This window comes from Marmota flaviventris, chromosome 3 (assembly GCF_047511675.1).
Source record: "Marmota flaviventris isolate mMarFla1 chromosome 3, mMarFla1.hap1, whole genome shotgun sequence".
Taxonomy (NCBI): Eukaryota; Metazoa; Chordata; class Mammalia; order Rodentia; family Sciuridae; genus Marmota; species Marmota flaviventris.
The window spans coordinates 3103601-3124328 of NC_092500.1; the positions used below are offsets into that span (position 1 = coordinate 3103601).

General features: G+C 50.9%; 1 protein-coding gene across 6 annotated transcripts in view; it reads right to left on the reverse strand.

The window, feature by feature from the left end:
- The window catches only part of Tbc1d22a (TBC1 domain family member 22A), a 315829-nt gene that overhangs the window by 145847 nt on the left and 149254 nt on the right, over window positions 1–20728 (reverse strand). For 3 of the 6 annotated variants that reach the window (XM_027954561.2, XM_027954559.2, XM_027954565.2), the window contains exon 9: window positions 1615–1724. The exons of 2 other annotated variants lie outside the window; for them this stretch is intronic. In XM_027954561.2, the coding sequence (XP_027810362.1) occupies window positions 1615–1724 (110 nt within the window). The remainder of the gene's footprint in view (window positions 1–1614; window positions 1725–20728) is intronic. One more of the 6 variants, XM_027954560.2, reaches the window with a different exon arrangement.

Here is a 20728-nt window from a genome sequence, read left to right on the forward strand (position 1 = left end):
CTGGGAGGGGCTGACTCTGGCCACAGGGCAACCTCAGCCCTAAGAATCAAAGCAGTGCCCCCGTCCCTGGACAGTGTCACTGACATCACTCAACTGCAGCTCAGGGGAGGCTCACAGGAATCAAGTGTGACCACGAAAAAGAGAGACGACAGCTCCCCTGGGCTGCCTCGGGGTGAGTGTGCACCGAGAAGCGCCAGCCTGTCCATAAGCCCTGTCCTCAGCAACAAGCTCAGAGGAAAAGGAAAACCAGCATCGACCGACCGTGTTGTACAGCTGATCTTATTTACAAACAGCAGCCAGATAATCTTGTTTTTAAATGGCACGAGTTCCATCACTCACAACCAGAGAAGAGACAGTGGGAATTGATAGTCTTACATCATGATTCAATCCCTCTTCTAAGGGGAGAGCCTTAAGTTCTAGAAGGAAAGATAAAAAATAAGAAAACCCTAACAAAGGACAGACATGAAAAATTGACACTTGGGCCAAAATACATCTCTAGCGGGCACATTTTTCTTTACAAGAAACAGAATAAGTCACGATCACATCCCGATTAGCGGGAGATGCGGGGCTTCCACTCTTCACTTACAGGAGGAATTCGAATTTCTCTCGCCGTTTCCTCAGTTATCAAAAGCAATACAGACCCGGTTTTCCTCCACGCAACCAACGTGGCTCATTTTTTAAAATTAACCTTCATACTGAACTTCATAAAGTCTTGTTTTAACCCTGGCAGATCCAGCAGCAGAGCTGAGACCTCTTTAACAAGGGGTACCAGGCACGGCTATGGTGACAACAGTACAGGAAAAGCAAAATGAGCGCAGCCAGGCCCCGCCTCCCACCTGCTGGAGGAAGGCCGCCCTGCAGCTGGGAGGAACCCTTGCAGGGACCTGGGCATGAGGGCTCCCACAGTGACCCTTGGGACGAACGTCTAGTCCTGCAAAAGCTTCCGTCCACCACACCCTGCCGAGGCTTGCCCTCCTGTCTGACAAGTCCTTGGAGTCCCTTCCCCCCACATTCAGTCCTCAGTTGCCATGCTTGCCACCTCCCGGTGCTGCAGCCCAGGGGGAGCTCTGCGGCCTCACACCTCACACCCCTGGCCTCCTGGGTTTACAGAACAACACCCAGCACACGGCAGGGGTGCAGGAGACAACACCTCCACACGGCATGCTGGACCAGAGGCAGCCACAGTCCCCAACACTGGAGCCTGGCACCCAGCTGGTAGAACTAAGATGTGCTCGTGGGCCCAGGTACTACAGACATGAGCAGCACTGACCTTGACGCCCTTTAAAGGGCAATATCCTCCAAGCACTCTTGGCCACATGTGGTCCATGGCTCCTGGACCAATCCACATGCAGCTGGAGGCTGGCCTCTGTGGGCACAGGGTGAAAAACCAGAAGCCACAGGGAGCAGACTGTACCACCTTCCCGCTGAAACCCTGAACAGGACATCATGACCACCCAGGGACACAAAGACAAGGCTCACACCCGTCACCTTGAGGAGGGCGGGCTGCTGCTCCAGATGCAGAAACGGAGGCTTCTAAAGCTAGTAAGAGTAGGCTCAGGTCGGGGAGCAGGCCTGTGGGCTGGACCCAACGCCCGCGGCCCTTGCCAGGCTCACCTGGATGCCGTCCAGCAGCTTGCTCATGCACCAGTAGGTGTCAGCCTCAATGTTGCGCAGCACTTCCTCAGGCACGCTGGAGACGTCCACCGCATCCACGTCTTCCTCTTCTAGGCAGCACCAGCAGGGAAAGACAAGGTGCAATTAGCCACAGAAGTAAACAACACCAGGAAGTGGCGACGAGAGACCCCAGGCGCTGTCGACCCCCACCCACTCTTTCCTACCACCAACCAGCTTGTGGCGTCTCACATCTCATCACTTAATGCCTCCATTTTAATACCTAATTAGTGGCAGAAAATTATACTCTGAATCCTCTCCAATTAATTAACATAATTAATATATTGTATATTATTACTTCTCAGGCACTTCACATTCTGACCAGAATGAACCTAGAATATATTACTTACTCCTAACAGATCTGTAAGTTTCTCCATCAAATTTTTTGAACTCTGTAATATATTTACATATTCCTTGAGCAGTAATTCCTCTAAATATCTGTTTCTAAGGTTAGAGTTTCCAAACTACACTGTGTAAATACTCCTGTAAGATCAAACACCCGAGAAAGCAGTAACACAGATGTGCTTCAAAGAAATAACTGACAACATGCACTCAGAAATCTCCTGAAAGTATAACACACCTAATGAGGAAACATAACTTAAAAGTTTTTAAAATGCAAAACAGATGCCTAATTGAAATGACTTATCAGATATTTGAACAATGTAATTTCAGATCCTTACAAAAACTGCTATCATCCAGCATAGCACTCGCAAATGTTTAAAATTGATGGATCCTATTATTTAATTTTCTTTCTTCTATTTTATTTGAAAATGTGCATGCATCTTTGCAAGGAACATGTTCTTTAAGAAGGAAGGCAGGTTAGTCCAGATACATTCAGAAAGTCCTGAGCAGAGCAGACGTGCAGTCACAGCATGGACAACAGCAGCACCTGCTACATTCACATTCGTCATAGCCAGGCCCCCTTCCCTGTGTTTCAAATATGATCACCCTTTACCTCTGTCACATCCCCACTTCCACCACACTACGGACAGGGAGGGAGTGGAGACAAAACAGCCCTGTGCCAGCAGCCTGTTTTTTTGCATCATGGCTCCCAGGAAGGACCAGAGCTTCAACTCCTGTTCACCTGCTATCCACCCTTGACACCAACCTTCTTAATAGCAGCCTGCACAGTCCTAGCTCCCACCAGAAGCAAGTGAGCACACCACCTCCCTGCAAGGTCCTAGCTCACACCAGCAGTAATTACACTGCCTCCCTGGTTCTTGGTTCACAGCAGAGACCAGAAAGCTACAAGGGAAGAGTGTTTCTGCAGCACCATCCAGTGGTGGGGGCTGACCTTGAGAGCTGGGACAAGACAATGACAGTCCTGGACACACAGTCAGTGTGGGTCCGTGCCTACAATCCCACCATGCCTCTTTCTGAGGCAGTAAGAGGGTGTTTCTATATGGGTTATGGGGCTTTTAAAACTGAAACATAATCCATATCCCATAAAGGTCAATCTTGGTAAGTTTACAAGCTAGGGGTCTCTAGCATATGCACAAAGTCACACAGTCACCACCAACAATTACAGAGCCCTTTGATCACCCCAGTGAGAAGTATTTGTCCCTCCCACAGTCCTGGAAGCCACCACCCAAATTCCAGCTCTCTCTATGTGGGTGCAGCCACACTCTGGGTGGCCATGGGCACCTGGCTTCCCTCTCTCAGGACATGGTGCTCGCAGTACACCATACAGCAGAGCAGACTCACAGCACGGACAACAGCAGCACATGCTGTATTCACTGAGTTTTGAGATCCTCAAGAAGCCCACACACAAGGGGCAAAGCTAGCCTGGGACACCTGCGGCTCCAGCACCTCTATCCACCCTGGGCCATGCAGGGTTTCAGGCTCTTGCTCCAGCACGTGGGGACCGCTCTATCCACTGAGCTCCAGTCCTGCAGAGTCTGGCCTTGGAAGCCTGTGGGCCCAGGAGCCCAGCATCAGACCTGAGAACCCCCCATAATAAACTCCCCAGAGACTTTCAGAAGGCACTGCCTCCTGAACTCCTCAGGCTGCCAGGGTGGGGGTGGTCACCTCCACCTGATTAAACACAGAATCTGGGGCTCAGGAGCTCACCAACGGGCATAGTCCAACAGCGACAGTAGGAACAAGCCGGCTCCACCGTGGGCCATCCTGCTGAGAGAACCAAGAAGCCAAGGACACCCACAACAGGCACAGCCTCCTCACACTGTAATTCGCCTGCTGGGAAAACAGCTTCAGCAGAATCAATTCCACATCCCGCAGGTTCAGAGAGGATCTGACTTTATCTCCCAGTCTCAGGGAACTGGATCAGCACCATCATCAGAGGACTTTTTTTGAGATGTTTTCCACCAACATGCTCTCACTTTCCAGGGCTTTACCAGCATAGGGGTGCTTTCCCGGCTACAAAAAAAAGAGTGAACAAACAGGCCCCCCACCCCCACCCCCCACCCCGGCCTCAGAAGCCTCTCCTTGGTTCACAGGAGCAGCAGGGCTGGTGCTGCAAGAGATGGGCAAAAGCCCCGATTCCTCTGTTCAGCCAACTTAGTACTTTACCCAAGGAAATGGGCAGCAGCCTGCTCTAGGTGTCGATTCTCACAATGGGCCCTTCATTCCTCTTTGATGCAATGAGGTAATGGCACTGAACTCAGAGAGCTCTTACGATGCTCTGTCTTCTAAACACCAAGAGAATCAGAACTGCCCTGTTAGAATGAGATCAACCTCCCCTGGCCCAGGTCCAACAGGGCAGCCCCCCCCCCTCACTAGCCCACGGCATTAAGAGCAGGCTAGGTCACTGTGGAAGCCCAGGCTATCATGGCCACTTCAGAGCACAGGGGTGGGGTGCAGAAATACCCCTGGGCTGGCAAGACCATCCAGGGCCCCCATACATGGCCCCACAGAGGACAGGACACTGGCAGTCCTGGGAGCATGGTTGGACAGAACCACAGGTGGGATTGGCGGGCTTGGGTCCCTTCCACCTCTTGGAAGCTGATATCAACCCACTTTCCACAAGGACCAGGGAAATGGCAGGGGGAATGTGTCCTCAAAATCAAGACACCAAAAAAGCCTAACAGTCAGAATAGATTTCCTAACTCAAGGCCACCTGACTCCAAAGATACACACTTTCCACCAGGCATGTGCAGCCCAGGGGCAGGGAGAGGAGATGGGAGGAACTGGAGCATGGAACACCAGGGAGGCCCCACGGTCAGGGGCCAGAGGCAACTGGGTCAGGACATTTGTAGCTGGGCAGACACAACAATGTGGCTGGGTTCAGCTCCCAAATATGTCACACAAACAGGAAAGACAACACCATCAACATCAATGGAAAGACTTTACTCAGATCACAAATAACAGAGAGAAACACAGACACTGAGGAATTCCAAGCCATCCCAGGTTCAAAGAAAGAAACGTGACCCACAGGGGAAACTTATGAATACACAAGTAAAAAGGGCGAATGGGCCTGGTGGCCAGTGATGGAAAGTGGTGACCATGTGCTCTGGGGCAGCACTGCCCTTGGCTCCTGGAGAACTGGGCTTACCTGTTTCTCACCTGAGCCATAAAGACACTCTGCTCCACAAGCTGCCTCGAGGCGGCGGGTGGGACAGAAGGTGGATAAGCACATGCACTCCTGAGGGGGCTGGGGGGACACCCATAATCTCAACCTCCTCCCAGTCATTTTGACTGCCTGGCCCGGGGATGGGCTACCTCTGGGATGCTCTAGTTGACACATTTATGCAAAATACATTGCTAAAAATGACAGAATTTCCTGACTCCATCCTAGTTTTTATGTTAATCGTTTCATCACAGATGAACATTAACACCGGTGTGTTTGGTGCTGTTCTGGAGTGGACCAGCCCCCCTTCTCCCTTGTTACCATGGCAGCACCTCCCTGCACAGGGCAGGCCCTGTGGCCTGGGAACACCAAGGTGAAGAGGCTTAAGCCATGACCCCAAGGAGATCAAAAGTACACCAGCTAACCCTCAAGAACCTGGAGGAGGCAGAGGAGCCCTCCTGCAGCCCGGGAAGACAGCAGTCCCAAGTGGACCACCACAGAATGTAAAGTCCCAGGATATAAAGACAGATATTTAATTAAAAATAATTTTACCTGTCATCTTACATTGTAGAAAGGCTTAGGAGGGCAGGGGTTAAATAGCCTTCTTAGAAAATGCTGCCCTGCTATATTTTTAAGTCACAAAGTCAATTTATAAAATACCCCACCTTGATCACCAACTCCCTTCACATGGAAAGCTCTACACTGCCCCTCCATAAACACAAGCAGAGTGTGCAGGAGCCCTGGACACCCTCAGCATGGCGGGAGCAGAAGGCAGGCTCACCTTCTGTGCAGAACGCAGGAGCAGTGCGTTCTCACAATGCACAGTTACTACCTTTGCAAAAGGAAAGATGGCGCCTCCTGAGCCACTTGAGTGTCTGACGAGGGTCTGTCCTTTCCCAGATGAACATCCCCACAGCAAAGCGGCGGCGACACTGCCCCTGCATATGATCTGAGATGATGCCAAATGACAAGGGCCAGTGCAGCGCTACGGGGTGAAGGGCAGCATTTGCACGACAGCCGCATCCACAGTCTGCTTGGACAGGTGGGTGGACAGACAGACCAATAGGGGGTGGTGAGTGGTGGCAAATGCAGGGAACAACGCAAGTGGGGAGGAGCTCGACCTAGTGTGGAAAAAGCCACACGGGAACCTAACTGCTGCTCTGGAATACCTCTTCTAGGGAAACAAAGAGCAGTTACTTTCTATCCATCTTTCCATGTCCAGCAAACAAGAGGCACAGGGAGGGTGATGGTGGTGAGCACTGCTCACCAGGGACAGCTGACGGGCAGCCAGGACTTCTCCCTGCCACCTCTCCCCCAGGGAGCCTGTCTTCCAGGTCCACAGCCAGGTCTGCTGGTGCTGCCTGTGTGCACAGGACCTGTCCTGGGGAAAGCCCGAGGGAGGGCACAGGTAAGGGGCCTGCCGGCAGGGGGACACAGCACAAACTGGAAGGGCCTGGCCATGAACCAGGGTCCATGGCACAGCAAAGACTGTGTGGCTCCTTCTGCCCCTCTGACAATAGCCCTGCATGGAGCCCTCTGGCTGGGACAGAGGAGGAGGGACTCCACAGTCACTGTGCCTGCCTCATGCAGCTTCCACTCTAGAAGGTGAGACTCCATGAACAAAGAGCGCCCACACCCCCCAGCCACGCATGCCCATGGCCTCTTCTGCCATTCAGCAAAGAGCCACACAACAAGGTCAGCCCAGGCCCAGGGATCCTTCCTCTCACAGGCCTTCCTGCCTCCTGTGAAGGTCACATGCAAAACAGCCATGAGACCCGAGCAGTGGACCCCTTCAGAGAGGACAAGAGAGCACAAAGGTCTGATCCAAGTTCAGGTCTCTCGTCGTAACCCACAGGGAAGAGCTGATGTTTAGCAAAGAATCAAATCCCTCATTTAAACACGTGGAAGGGTGCCATGCATCAGGAGAGAGCCCTGGAGCACAGAGCACAGGTAAGACCCAGCACACCTGGGAGCGTCAGCCATGGGCAGGGAACGAGCAGCACTGGTCATGACTACACCACTCACCCACGTGACACAAACCTGCACTAAACCTCTTCATGTAGTTAGGAGCTTAACTGGTAAACAAAATGCTCCATTCTTCATAAGGAAGCCAGAGCTGCTCTGTGGATCTAATCTCTGCATTTCCCAGCTTGGGCACTTTACATCTGAAGCCCTGACACTTGGCTGGTGGAGATTTTAGCACTTAATTACACAGATTTGGGTTCCACTGCAGAGAAAATAAGTCCTGCTTTGGTGACAATAGCATCACAACTCAGGACTATGAATTCACAAAATTCTTTGGTTCAGCAAAAACAACTCATGCTATGATGAAATTGGTTTAGCACTGGGAATGGTAAATTCTAATACAAATGACAATCAACTCAAGGTCACACACTAAACTAGGACCATGGATCTGAACAGTTCTGCTCCATGGCTGCATGCTTCAGTCACCTGCTTGCAGCCACAGACCAGCATACGGTTAAGGATGAGTGTCAACAGTCAATGACCCCAGAATAACACAACATGCACAACACGGGCCAGGCCATGCCCAAGAGCATCTTCCCAGCCCAAAGAGGCCTCTAAGCAGCCAAAGACATACTGGTCTGGAGAACACTGGGAAGCAGTGTGCCCACTCTGTTTAAGTAAACTGGTATCAGATTCCATACAGGAAAATGAGGACAGGACACTGGGGAGCAGAGTGAAAGACACTCCTGGACTTTTGGCCATAACCATGCCATTGTTGAGAGAAAAAGTTAACCTTATAATATTCTCTGAATTTGTCTGGAACTCTGTTTTCAATGATGCTATGAGTAGAAGTTTCCGACCAGCACTGTAGAGGAATGTGGCCTGCCCGAGGTCCCCCAGGATGCGTGCCACCAGCTCTACTGTGTCTTCACTGTCTATTGCTGTTCCCCACAATACTAGCAGCTCCTCAAGGTACAGACCATTCCCCTTGTTCTCCAGGGTGCACACAGCAGGGGCTCAATGAGCCTACCACAGGAAGGAGCAGGCCACTGCGTTTGCGACCCAGGAGAAGGAGTGAGGACATGCACAACTGGAAGAGAACGCAGAAGCCCACACCAAGGTGTTCTATGAAGAATGGGAAAAAGCGATCTCTTGATAAAAGAGGCATTCAAGTTGTTGCTGAATCTGAGACAACAGCCTTGGGGAACAGCACTGCCCCTACACCACTGTCTCGCCTCTACCCCCTTGCCCACAAGCTCAGGCTCCCTCAAGAGAGGGCAGGGTGGTTTTGCTATTTTGAGACCCTTAAACAGCTGCAGCCATTGCAAAGCTGAGCTCTGGGAATTACGGGTGAAGTTTCTCAGGAAAACAGGATCCCAACCTGCCTGGTGAAGCAGGCTTTCACCCCAGTCCTGCCCTCTTCTCACAATCTGTAAGTCAAAAGCAAGGTACACATCACCCTACCGGGCACTTGGGCCCAGGGATGTGCTCCTGCTCCCACGATGCAGGGGCCTGGCATGCTCCTCACCCAGAACAAAAGCTGGCCTTTTGCATGTGCACTGAATTAAAGCACTGAGCCCTGTCATTTGTCAAGGGGAAAGGAGCCCAGAGCCTTCTGCTAGGACCTCCTCTATGCCTCTGTGTTTCCAATTAGAAAATTCTGTAGTCACCCGCCTTCCACAAGGCAATAGCAGGATTTCACATAGAGAATAAGCTTTCTTCAGTCATGATAATGTGAAAACGCAAACTAATCATAAATCAATCCACTAAATTGATGCACTCACTTTATCTAATTAAGTCAGAAATAATCCCTCGATGGATGAACAAGTCTTTAAATCAAACAGCAAAATGTTCCCTCCTGCAGATCGTAAACAAAGGGGCCAAATGGAAAGAAAGAAAGACTAAGAGAGGCTCTGCTCATTCCGAAGATCTTGGTAGCCACATTGGGAAGGCAACTGACATTCACACCCACGTGGAATGCTCCACTGTGACAAACAGTCACACCAAGAGCTCTGTGCAAAGACACTTCCCCATTTTCAGCCTGTGGTGGCAAAGTACAGCGTCACCTCAGAGAACCCCCTTTGGAAAGCTTAAATCTCAGGTCTGAGGGTCAGGAAGAAACTTTCTAGGCCACAGCCCAGAGCATAAGAAAACTGGACTCTTATCAGATAAGAATTTGAAAGTGGTTGTAGGTGAAAAACCAAATTGGAAAAACATTTATAATTCATTACAGGCTAAGCATTCATATCAATAAGCTCTAATGAATGACTTCTCAATAAGAGGCCTATCTGTATTCTATATCCTATTCTGTAGCCCAACAGAAATGAAAAAAAAAAAAAAATCCAGATAAAGTGATTTACCAAAAAAAAAGTCAGTTAAAATCAAGAAGTAATGGCCATCATTAGTTATTAAATCAACATAATAGGACACACTCAGTTCACCAATAAAAATAGCCAAGATATCAAATTCCAGAATGGATCCTAGTGATACAAGTGACAAGAAACAGGTCCTCAGAACCACCAGGGCCCTCAGAACACTTCTGCCCATGACTGCAAGGCAGCATCAAAGCTCTTGAAAACCCAGAATGCAGCTAAGCCCAGGTGATGCACCATACCAAGACGGGCTCCTGGGGAACTGGGAGGAGGCAGCCCCCCACCATGCCCTTATTGCAGCTCATGCTCTGGCCAGGCTTGGGCAACAAGATGGAAATGCACACACCAAATGAGAGTGGGCAGGACACATCCCTCCACCAGACCAGACAATGAACCAGGCCCCCTTCTCCTTCCCTGGGAACAGCACCCAGATTGCCAAGACCACCTTGGCAGATGGGCATGCTGCTGGAACTCTTGTAAGCTAAGGCTACAAGAGCTGCTGTTCCAGCCTGAAGACTTACAGCCCTCTCCTGGCTATGCCCGATGACCCTGGCTGGGCCATGTACCAAAGGGGGAGCCCCTTCACTCCTCGAATCTTGGTCTTCCATGAAATCACTCAGACACATGGATTCCAAAGTTCTGTTCATGCATGGTGGTGCACACACCCCAGCTAGGATTCCTCACATGACATTTACAGGGAGGCTGGAAGTGCCAACGGCTGGGACCCAGCAACGATTTTCCTGTACTAAGACCAACGCGAGGTACATGGCTGGGGCCTCCACAGCAACTCTTGCAAGTCAACAGCTGTCTGTGAGCACTCCCTGGCATGGCTTCTCCACCCACAGGGCAGGCAGCCCAGCCCCTGGGCTAGACATTTGTAGCCTGCACCATTCCTGGATGCCATCCATCAGAAATTGATACATTTCAAAAAAATCAGACCCCTCTATTACTTCCAGGAGATGGACCATGAAAATGAAGTAAGGGCTGGGGGTGTGGCTCAGTGGTAGAGAACTTGCCCAGCATGTGGGAGGCACTGGGTTCCATCCTCAGCACCACATAAAAATTAATAAAATAAAGGTACTGTGTCCATCTACAACTTGAAGGAAGGAAGGAAGGAAGGAAGGAAGGGAGGGAGGGAGGGAGGAAAGAAATGAAGTAAAACACTGCTCACCCTGCAGTATCCCGGGTGGGTGGGACAGAACGGCAGAAAAGCCCTGAGACTACTCTATGGAAACAAGCACTGGACAGATCCACGTGTTACCTTGTTACGGCTCAAAGCAAAACAGGACTGCTTCCTATCAGCTCTTTTATTTTAAATCATACCTCTATTAGAAATAATTTACTCAATTTATGGCTCTTTGGCCTTTTTTAATAAGAAATTTGTTCCCTTAAAAAGAACACATGGACCACCCTGTAAAAACATGGGCCTGTCCCTTCCTGCTGGGCAGAACATGCCCTGACTTGTGGCTACTGCACATCCTGCAGGTCACCATGGCTGGGGAGAGCTCTGCTGCATACTCAAAAGGCAAGACCGAGGAACAGCCCCACAAACACCTCTTCCTCAGTGACAGACAGCTCAATTCACTCCACCAGCTACCTGTTCCTGCCCTAACAACACTCCCACAAGAACACTTCAGCTTCCCAAATCAGCCTTCCTAGCCTTGCACCAAAGAACAAGGGTCCGCCCAAGTCCATGGCAACCACTCTGCACCTGCCAGAGCCCACCCCCACACTCACCCCCCCGAGTGTCACCCACACTCCTATCCTGGCACGCAGCATCATGAGTGAACATCTCAACAGACTGGCATCCCCCTGCTAGGCCCAGGGCTGGAGAGCAGAGAAGGGCACCCCAGTCCAGCTTACAACTGTATGAAGAACCAGTGGCATCTGAGCTTGCTTGTCCACAGCCTCACTCTGGGATACAATGTCATTCAAATGTTTCACTGCTGCAAGGAGCACCCCACCAGGCACCTCTTCTAGTAATGGTACTGGAGGGCACAGTGCTCATCACCTCTTGAAGGCCTGACCTCCAACATGTGAACGTGGGGGCACACCCTCAAATCATAGCCCCCAAGGACAGATCTCGTGTACAGCACCAGTGAAGAAGCAGGTCCCAGGGCTGGGGAGGGTCCCAGTGCTTGGCACAAAGCTGGACACCCTGCTATCAAGGGCTGATGCAAGAGCTCAGCCCGGAACCAAGTGGAGACCTGGACAAGTAGCTGAATGAGGGCAGGGGCAGGCCGCATGCAGCTTCATCTGAATTCAACCTTTCAATAGGTGGAAACGCCCAGAAATCACAGCTTCCTGCAGCACGAACCACCACCAAATGGACAAGGAAGGGGAAACAGAAAGAGGTCCCCTCTACATAACATGCTAAGAGACCCCAGTCCACTCCAGCAAGATGAGAGGATGGCTATGCAACCAGGGGATAGGCAAGATTGAGAAGCTGGCTGCAGTGGGACCATGGGGACTGGGACTAAAAGGGGCTGAGTGGCAAAAAAAACCTGCGCCTCGGAACTTGTGCCCAGCTCTCCAGGCACACAGACGTGGCCTTCCTAGCAAGGTTCCTTAGGACACTGACTCCGCAGTAAGTTGGAGAAACAGAGAAGTCTAAAACAAAGAAAATCAAAGCACCTACAAACACGCTCTGCAGAGGGAAGGGATGCCGGTCTTACAGGCTGCAGAATTAGCTGGTCCAAGCGCCATCAAAAAGCACAGACAGCCGCCCAACGACAAAGGCCCTAGCGGAGGTCACTCCCACTTGTGTACAGGTGGTGTCCCCTTCCTGGGTCCTCTCAGTTCACCTGTTGAGCTTCACTCACACACTGGGTCAGGGCGACTACAGTGGCCTCATTTTACCTTCACTACCGTTTTTTTTGTCATTACTTTTATCATATCAGCTCATAACAGTTACACATAACAGTAGGATTCATTGTGGAATAATTATAGATGCAAGGAATATAATTTGCCTCAATTCAGTCTCTCCCTATACATTTCTGGGTACTAGGAGTCAAGACTTCAACATATGAATTTCGGGAAAAACAACTTAGCAGTAACATTCATACACATGTTACATGTTACATTCATACACATTTTCTGATAAACCAGAATTGACATTATATATCATTTCACTGACTTCCTGTTGTTTCATTTATACTCAAATTGGTATTACAATTAGAAAAGAATTAGAAAGAAAAGAACTAGAAAGGAATTTTTTCCTGAAAACATGTTTAAGGTTACATGGAAATCAAGGTCTCGCCATGGCTTTAGCCTCCTACTGGCGGGCACGGGGCAGGTTTGGAGGAGCCACACTGCACAGAACCCTGGTGTCTTCCTGCGCCTCCCCTCCGCCTCTCAGCCCTTCAGCAACCCCTCTGCTTGCTGTCTCGCCACACCCCACAGGAGTGTGGTCCTCACCTGGAGAGCCCTGGGCTGTGCTCTCCACCTGTGTTGCTTCATGGACTAGCACAGACTCTCCTGTTCCATTTACCAGGAAGCTGCACTTTTACTGCAAGGGGCCTCTGTACTTCCTACTTTGTCTCTCCTTATTTTTGTAACTATGTATTTTTCTAAGCCTAAGGAGTAGCTCTAAGGACACTCACCAGCAAAACCACCCATGGTGAGCCTCAGGGAGCTGCAGTCCGAGCCTCCTCACAGCATGGGCACCATCTTCCCACAAAAACACACAAGACAACCAAAATGATGACGTCTTTCTGGGGCCACTGGAAAAAAACTTATTTTGTTTGGCCTCAACTCACATGAGTGTACTTTTAATCAAATATATCAATATGTACTAATTAACCCTGGTTAGGGTAAGTCAAAATTAACACACCATTTCAATAATAAATCGAAAAACCATAATTGGTATTTTAATGTTTTATAAGTAACATACCATGTAACACCAGACTGAATATTATATTAGCACTGGATAATTACACAACATATTATACAGCCCACCCTTCCCACTGTTATTAGACTCATAAAATATGCTTCCAGAAGGAGAAAAAATAGCTGTCAAGAACTGCATCTTATTATTCAACTATTAAACTTTTTTAATCATCAATCAGTTTAATTGCTCCTGACATGAGTTATAAATAACATTTTGTGGTTCAATAAAATACCACAAGGATAACCCCTTCACTCCCAAAGCTGATCAGAAGCCCCTCCTTGGGTGTTCCAGCAAGATCTACTTATCCTTCACTGGGATCCAATCACTTCCACCTCAAGTACATTTAACATTCTGAAACATTTTGCTAATTTAAGCAAAAACTGTTAAAAAAAAAAATCACCATATTAAATTGCATAGCATTATTTCTATCACATCCCTGCTGGCGAATGACCCATCACACTGTGGCCCAAATCAGGCTGAATGAAGACATCAGTGCCTAGCCACGCTCAGCAGCTGCTGATTCTGTCCCCTCCTCCAGTTCAGCGAGCCTGTCCTGAGCTCCAGCTTGCCACCCAGGATGCAGAGGGCAGGGTATCGGCTCCCTCCAGGGACCTTACAGGTGGGCAGGGAAGACCAACACATAGCACAGGACTGAGGCCACACTCTCCCGTGGCAAAGGCTGCATGCACTATCAGCCAGCACCAGGCGCCAGGCAAACAGGCCGTGCACGACACAGGGCGCACCCATCCTTCCCACAACCCGCCCCAGTGACCCTTAAGCACACCCACAAGGTCCTTTTCTTCTCCTCTGCCATTAAGTGCCTGGAGGCAGCAGCAGCCCACACAGTCACAGTGCCCGGCATGCCGCAGGCACAAAACAGACCACAGCCTCCTGGGCCTGATGGAGAGGGGAAGAGGGCATGTAGCCTCCAGGTTAGGAGAAAGCCCAACCTGATTGAAGGAAGAAGGATTTCGGAAGCTTCACAGGACGGGAAGCCAACTGACTAGTACCCAGGATAAGCCAGCCTACAGTTCTAAAGCTGCACATATCTAACCACCTGGCGCCCCAGTGCCATCACCTTACAGGGCTCCCCTTGGTAGTCACAGGGCTCAGCCTGGCCCACAGACTCTCCACAAAGAGGCTCCCTCGGGCTTCTCTGGAACTTCCAATCCTCCCTGCAGTCACCAGCCTAATCCCCTGAGGTCACTGCCAGGTCTGGGCCCCTACAATGCCAGATCTTCCCCTCCCCCCACAGCCCCCCACCCCATACCCCCACCCACCCCACCCTGCTTCCAGCAAGGCCCTCCTGGGCCTGAGGCCTGCGCTCCACACCCCCTCCTCTGGCCTGCCTCCACACCCAGTCCCCAAGCACAACCACAGCGCAGCTCCCATAGTGCAGTGCCGCCCTGTCAGCTCTTTCTTGGCCTCCCAGACAGTGAGTCACTAGGGGCTCTCCAGGCACCCAAGACCCATCTCCTAGCACAATACTCTGCCCAGAAAGAGCAGTTAAAAAAATTCATGGCCCAAACAATCAAACTATATAATGCTTTACAGGTGGCAGTGTCCTCTGTCACCTGACACCTGTGGGGGGCAGTTCTTCTTGTTGGTACAGATGGGCCTAGGAAATGGGACTCTGGTACAGGAAGGGATGCTGGAGGAGTCGGGCAGGATGAAAGGGCACAGGCCAGAGCAAGCCCGAGCACACAGAACCCAGGCACTGGCAGACACACAGTGGCAGAGACATGGGAGATGACACTGACGAAGGGACAAGTGACAAGGCCAGAAGGGTGCGCAGAGCCAGTGGAGGAAGATGCTTTCCGGCAAAGAGACAGGCTGAAGGGGGCACGATGGCTGCAGAGTGCCAATAGTACAAGGGGCAAGTGGTCACAGTAACCTCAGGAACAGGCTGCTCCTGAAACATGCCAAGCCACATCTGTCCCAGGGCATGATCCCCGGCCGTGGGCCAGGGTCTCAGCAGGACACATCTTGTTCACAGCACTAGTGATAAGCAGGCTGGTTATTTTGGACCTGGAGGGACCCCAAAAGCTCACGTGTTCAGAGGTGGGACTCGGGGAGAGTCGGTCATGTCCTGAGGGCTCTGAAAGGTTCACAGCCACATGCGCTATGAGCGGTCACACTGAGGGAGCAGGCCTGTCCCTGGGCTCTCTCCCCCACCAGCTCCCACCATGAAGTCCTGCCTCACCTCAGGCCCAGAAACAAAGGATCCAGCTGACCATGGACTGAAACTTATGAAACTAGGAGCCAACACTGAACTTGCCCTCCAAGTCGGTTATCTCAGGCACTCTGTCCCAGGGATAGGAAGCTGTGGCTGACACAAGCCTCCTCTGGCTGGCTGCACGACTATAACAGCAACTGTGACTTTCAGGGAGTCTCGAGAAGACAGCACCATCATTTCCTCACCTCCCCCAGGGTTTCTACTACCTGGACAAGTGTGGGGCTAAAGACCAGGCACCTAGACAAAGATTTTCCTACAAAACAAAGTTCTGTTCTGAGCCACTGGCTTCAAGCAGCACAAATTCCAGTGGTTATAAATCAGGTTTATGAATTTTGTATAGACCTAAAAGAAAAAATCAATCGATCATCACAGAATGCTTGTCCAGGTTCTGAGTCTCTGTAGCTGGGCATGAGGATGCATCCCTAATGACACATTATCACAAAGTTAAGCTCCAAGGACTCAAGGACAGTAGTGACACCCTGCCTGGCCTGAAACAGTCCTGTCAACTTCTCCTTCTGTACCACTGGACCCACTGTGTTTTCAACACTCAGCACTCTGGGCAAAGCCACACCCTTCCTTGTTCTCTGAAAACACATAATACATGAACCACATAACTAACCACGAAGGCCTGTTGAGAGCCACAGCCCAAGGGGCCCCAGCAAACTTCCAGCTGCCAGCACCAGCTGCCAGCTGATGATTGGCTCACAGCGGCCCCAGCAAACTTCTAGCTGCCAGCTGATTGGCTCCTCTGCGGTGATGCTCATTGGGTTGTTTCCCCGCCCTTTCAGACCACGGAGCTGCTCATTGGGGGACTTTTTTTGGCTCTGCCCACGCAACCCAGCCAATCGGCCTCAAGAGCAGGAGGAGTGGGGGAGGTTGAAAGGCTTGTGGGAAGCCGGTGGTGGCAGTTGGGCTCTGAGGGTTTTCCTGAAGAGCTGGGTAGTGTGGTGTGTGTGTTCTAAAAATAAAGTTCGTTTCTTTTGACAAGTGGCTCCTGAATTGTGCCCAGCCAGAATGCAGCAAAGGCCCCAAATTAGACACCATGGCCCAGCTTCAGAAAATGCTATCAGCTTAGAATGTCCATCTGAAGTGACTTTCAAACTAGCATATTATTATTGCAATAATAATGATTTAAATATAAACACCATTAGGGCTATAATAATAACAATAATGCACACGTACTTTGTGATTTTCTTTCAAAAACTTTGCAGGACCACATTCAACCATTAACCTCCCAGGGAGAGGAAAAGCTGGAAGATACAAAACTATCTGTTTTGTAGGTTTTGCTTCCACAGCAGAGGACGTGGGAGGTGGGTCAAGGCTGTGCATAGGAACAGATGGAAGCTGGTCACCCACAAACGGGCAGAGATATGAGACACACACGTACCTGCCTGCACACATAACTCTGGACAAGCTCACATCTGGATCTTATAAGGAAGTGAGGGGAAGAGCCCTGCAAGGAATTTCTGTAAATAAAAAGAGCCAGAGAATGAAGAGCATCACAAACTAGAGAGAAGTAAAACAGACATGCCACATGTGTCTTGGGGTGGCTGTCCTGGCTCTCCCATGACTGAACTTCTGGATGATGTGGAGCTCCACGTGAGTGTCTCGGTGGTGGCTGTCCCCTAATTTTTGCACATGTGAGTTTCTAAAAGGTGCAGGGCTCCATGAAAGACCACGCTCTGCCAGTGCCCCTGGCCTCTCCCAGCACCTGCACACACCCCACAGCTATGCTCCCGGGTAAGCCATCACTCTCCTCATGGGTCCTTGAGACGCCTTAGGGATGAGATGTCACTGCACCCATACGGAAAGGAGGAAGAGAATGATCTGACAGTGACAGTTGGCTCTGACCACGCAGGAAGGGGAGGCAGGGGGCCACAGTCCATAACTTCTGCCCTAGTAAAGGGTCCTGCACTCCTTGATGGACACCCAGACCTGAAAGGGTTGGGGATCAACAGCCCCTTCACTGCCTTCAACACGGGGAGAGCACCTATCTAAGACTGAGCTCCCCAAGGCCTTCCCAAGCTGTAATCCCTTCCTCTCTGCCATAGGGCAAAACACGGGGGTCTGCCCTGACTTGGCTCTCACCCTCTCCAGTCCATCGGCTCTACCTTCAGACCCAGCCAGCAGGACCACACACCACCACCTCCACAGTGACCACCTCCAGGCAACACCTTTGCCCAAAGTACCACTGGTTACTCCCACCAGATTCATACAAGAACCAACCTGGCCTTGAGTCCAGCCAGCTTCTCCTTCTAACCCACTCTTGGTACATTCCCAAAGTCATCCTTTACCTGTGAGGCCACCTGACCAAAGTCCTTCTGCTGGCTCCCATGGCTTGCCCGATGGGCCACTGCCACCACAAAGCCTCAGGCCAGCATCCCCTGCAGGTCTGCTCCAGACCCACTGTCTCAGCTGTAGGCCTGGGCTGACTTCTCCACAGCTGTGCCCTGGGCTGGCCCACCACTGCCTTCCCATTCCTGCTCGGAGGCCCAGCCAGGCTGCACACGTGGGGACTGCGACTCCTCCTTTCCTTTGGTTCTGCCCTATCTTCCTTCTTGGCACTTCCCACCTCTACCTTGCTGTCCACGTTAATGACTTCTTTGGTTTGTCTCCCCAACATCAAAAGATTAAAATGGCTTGGTAGGTAGATGGAAGGCGCAGGACAAAATGCTGACCAGAGGCCAATCCTGACACATTGAAGAATCCTGTGCTCTATCACCCGATAAATCACGTAACTGCTGAGCTTCCCAGATCCCCGAAGGCATCAGGTCTGGCGCCCCTCACGAACACCAGGCAGAGGTGGGCTGGGGAGGGTGGGCAGTGCCCGGGAGAAGCATAGTCCCACCACCCTCTGGCAGTGTGGCCTTGGGAAATCAGCTTCTTCCTCTGGGGCAGGTCCCCTCATGTGGAAATGAGAGGATGGCTTGGCCAATTGTCAGGTTTCTTCAAGAGCTCACAGCCTGGACACCCTGAGTGAAAGAGAGCGGCCTGCCATGTAAGTCGCTCTCCCCTAAGTACCAGATTGCACCTGGAGTTGCATCTTCTTTGAGGGTCAGGTCTAAAGCCAGCACATAAAAGCGAAAGACCATCAAAACAAGCTCCTACACAGAGTCCAATGAAGCCAATTCACCTTCCTTCCTCACATTCCATCAGGACATCAGTGAAAGGCGGACGCTCTGAGGACATGCCTCGCCCTCTGAAACTCTCACTAGGGTTTAAGGACAGGCACAGAATCCTGGCTCATTGCCTGATCCCTCCAGGACATCGGCTCCTTCAGAGAAGGGTGGGCAGAATACCCACACGTCTTATGCCAGGTGAAGTGCCCTGTGTCCCTTCTGCCACTCAGTGACCCCAGCATAGAGTTGAATCCAGGCACAGGTGTGGTACACCTTGCCTGTGGACTCCCAGCTGCAGAAACAGGAGCCTGTGTGTTTGTGCTCCATGGTGCCTGCAAGAGGAAGCTGACTCCCGGGAGAAGCACACAGCCTATACCTGAATCCCAGGGCTCTTGAGGGCAAGAGACTGGCTTTGAATTACTACTATTTTCTCTTCTTCTTAAGTTGCAACTTCTGCCCCTCAGGGCCAAAGACCCCTGTGCCTGCATGGAAGGTTTTACAAGCTGAGCCGAGCAAAAACCACCACCACGGAGAGCAAGAAGACCAGCACCAAAGATGCACAGGAGGACAGTGGGCTACGGCCCAACAAGATTCAGAAACTCCCAAAGGAGGACGGAACAAAGCCCCTGCCCAGCACCAGGGCTCTGGTTAGAGGAGGCCTGGCCCACAGAAGCCCAGCCCATGGGAAAACCTTGAGAAGCACTGCCAAGAACGTAGACTCCTGCGTACAAGCCACGTGCATGCATAGACACGAGGCTTCACCAGTAAGTCCTCGAGAGCTCACGAGAAACGCCTGCTGTTATTTCCTGACAAAGGATCACCCTGGAACAGAAAGAGTAGGTTGCCATTTTACTAGTCGGTCCAAGAACCTGAATGAAAACTGAATTGTCTAAGCAGCTTTGATTTCTCTTTTTCTCTCTCACCCAAGATGTTGTATTTGAAGGTATGCAGGTTTGTGCTTTATTTGTTTTGTCAATCTCTCTCTTTCACTTCTAACATTCAAGTCCTTCGTTCTTGCAGCCCTCCAAAGGCATGTTTCCTAGACAACACACTGTGGCTCAGAACACCTCATTTATGCAAGTGTACAAAGAGCATCCTTCTCTCATTCACAGCTGGCCTTAAAAGTCGAGTTTATCAGGTGAGAGGAGGATTCTAAAAGCCCTGACAATTTTTCTACATCTCTCTTGAGAAGAAAGAACCAAAGTTAGCAACACAATGGAAGGGCAGTGGATTCTCCAGGTGACCAGGCTTTGAGTAGGTGGACACAACGGACCAGGTGTCTCTCCCCATCCAGCCAGTCTCCTTAGGCTGACCCCAAGTCTACTACCCATGCCTGGCCTGACAGAGAGAAAGGGAGAGTACTCACAGAGCCAAAGACAACACTGGAAAGAAACCAGGGCATGCACCACAGGCAGGCAGGAGGCAGTAAACAGCAGACGTGGCCTCTGGAAGGCCCTCAAATACGCTTAGATTTAAAGCTCCACCACAGGATGGCCACACTTGGCCAAGGCCCCCGCAAACCTGGGCCAGTCTCTACCCTGAATACAGGGACCAGGGCACATCAGCCAGATCGCCCGTTCTTGCTTCCCCACTGTAAGATGAGGGCAGAGGATTGAACGATCTCGGATGCCTAACCATCTACTTTTTTTTTTTTTTTTTTTTTTTTCAGTACTGGGGGTGGAACCCAGGAGCACTGTACCACGGAGCTATATCCACAGCCCTTTATTAAATTTCATTTTTGAAATAGGGTCTAAGTTGTCCAGCTTGGCCTTGAACTTACAATCCTCCGCCTCGGTCTCCCCAACAGCTGGGCTTACAGGTGTGCACCTCCATGCCCAGCCTGATCATCCACCTTTAATACACAAAAATAGGCTGCTGAGGGTCACAGGGCCTGGACCTTTTCAGCTGGGAACAATAAGGGAACCCTGAGGACCAATGATTTCAACTAGC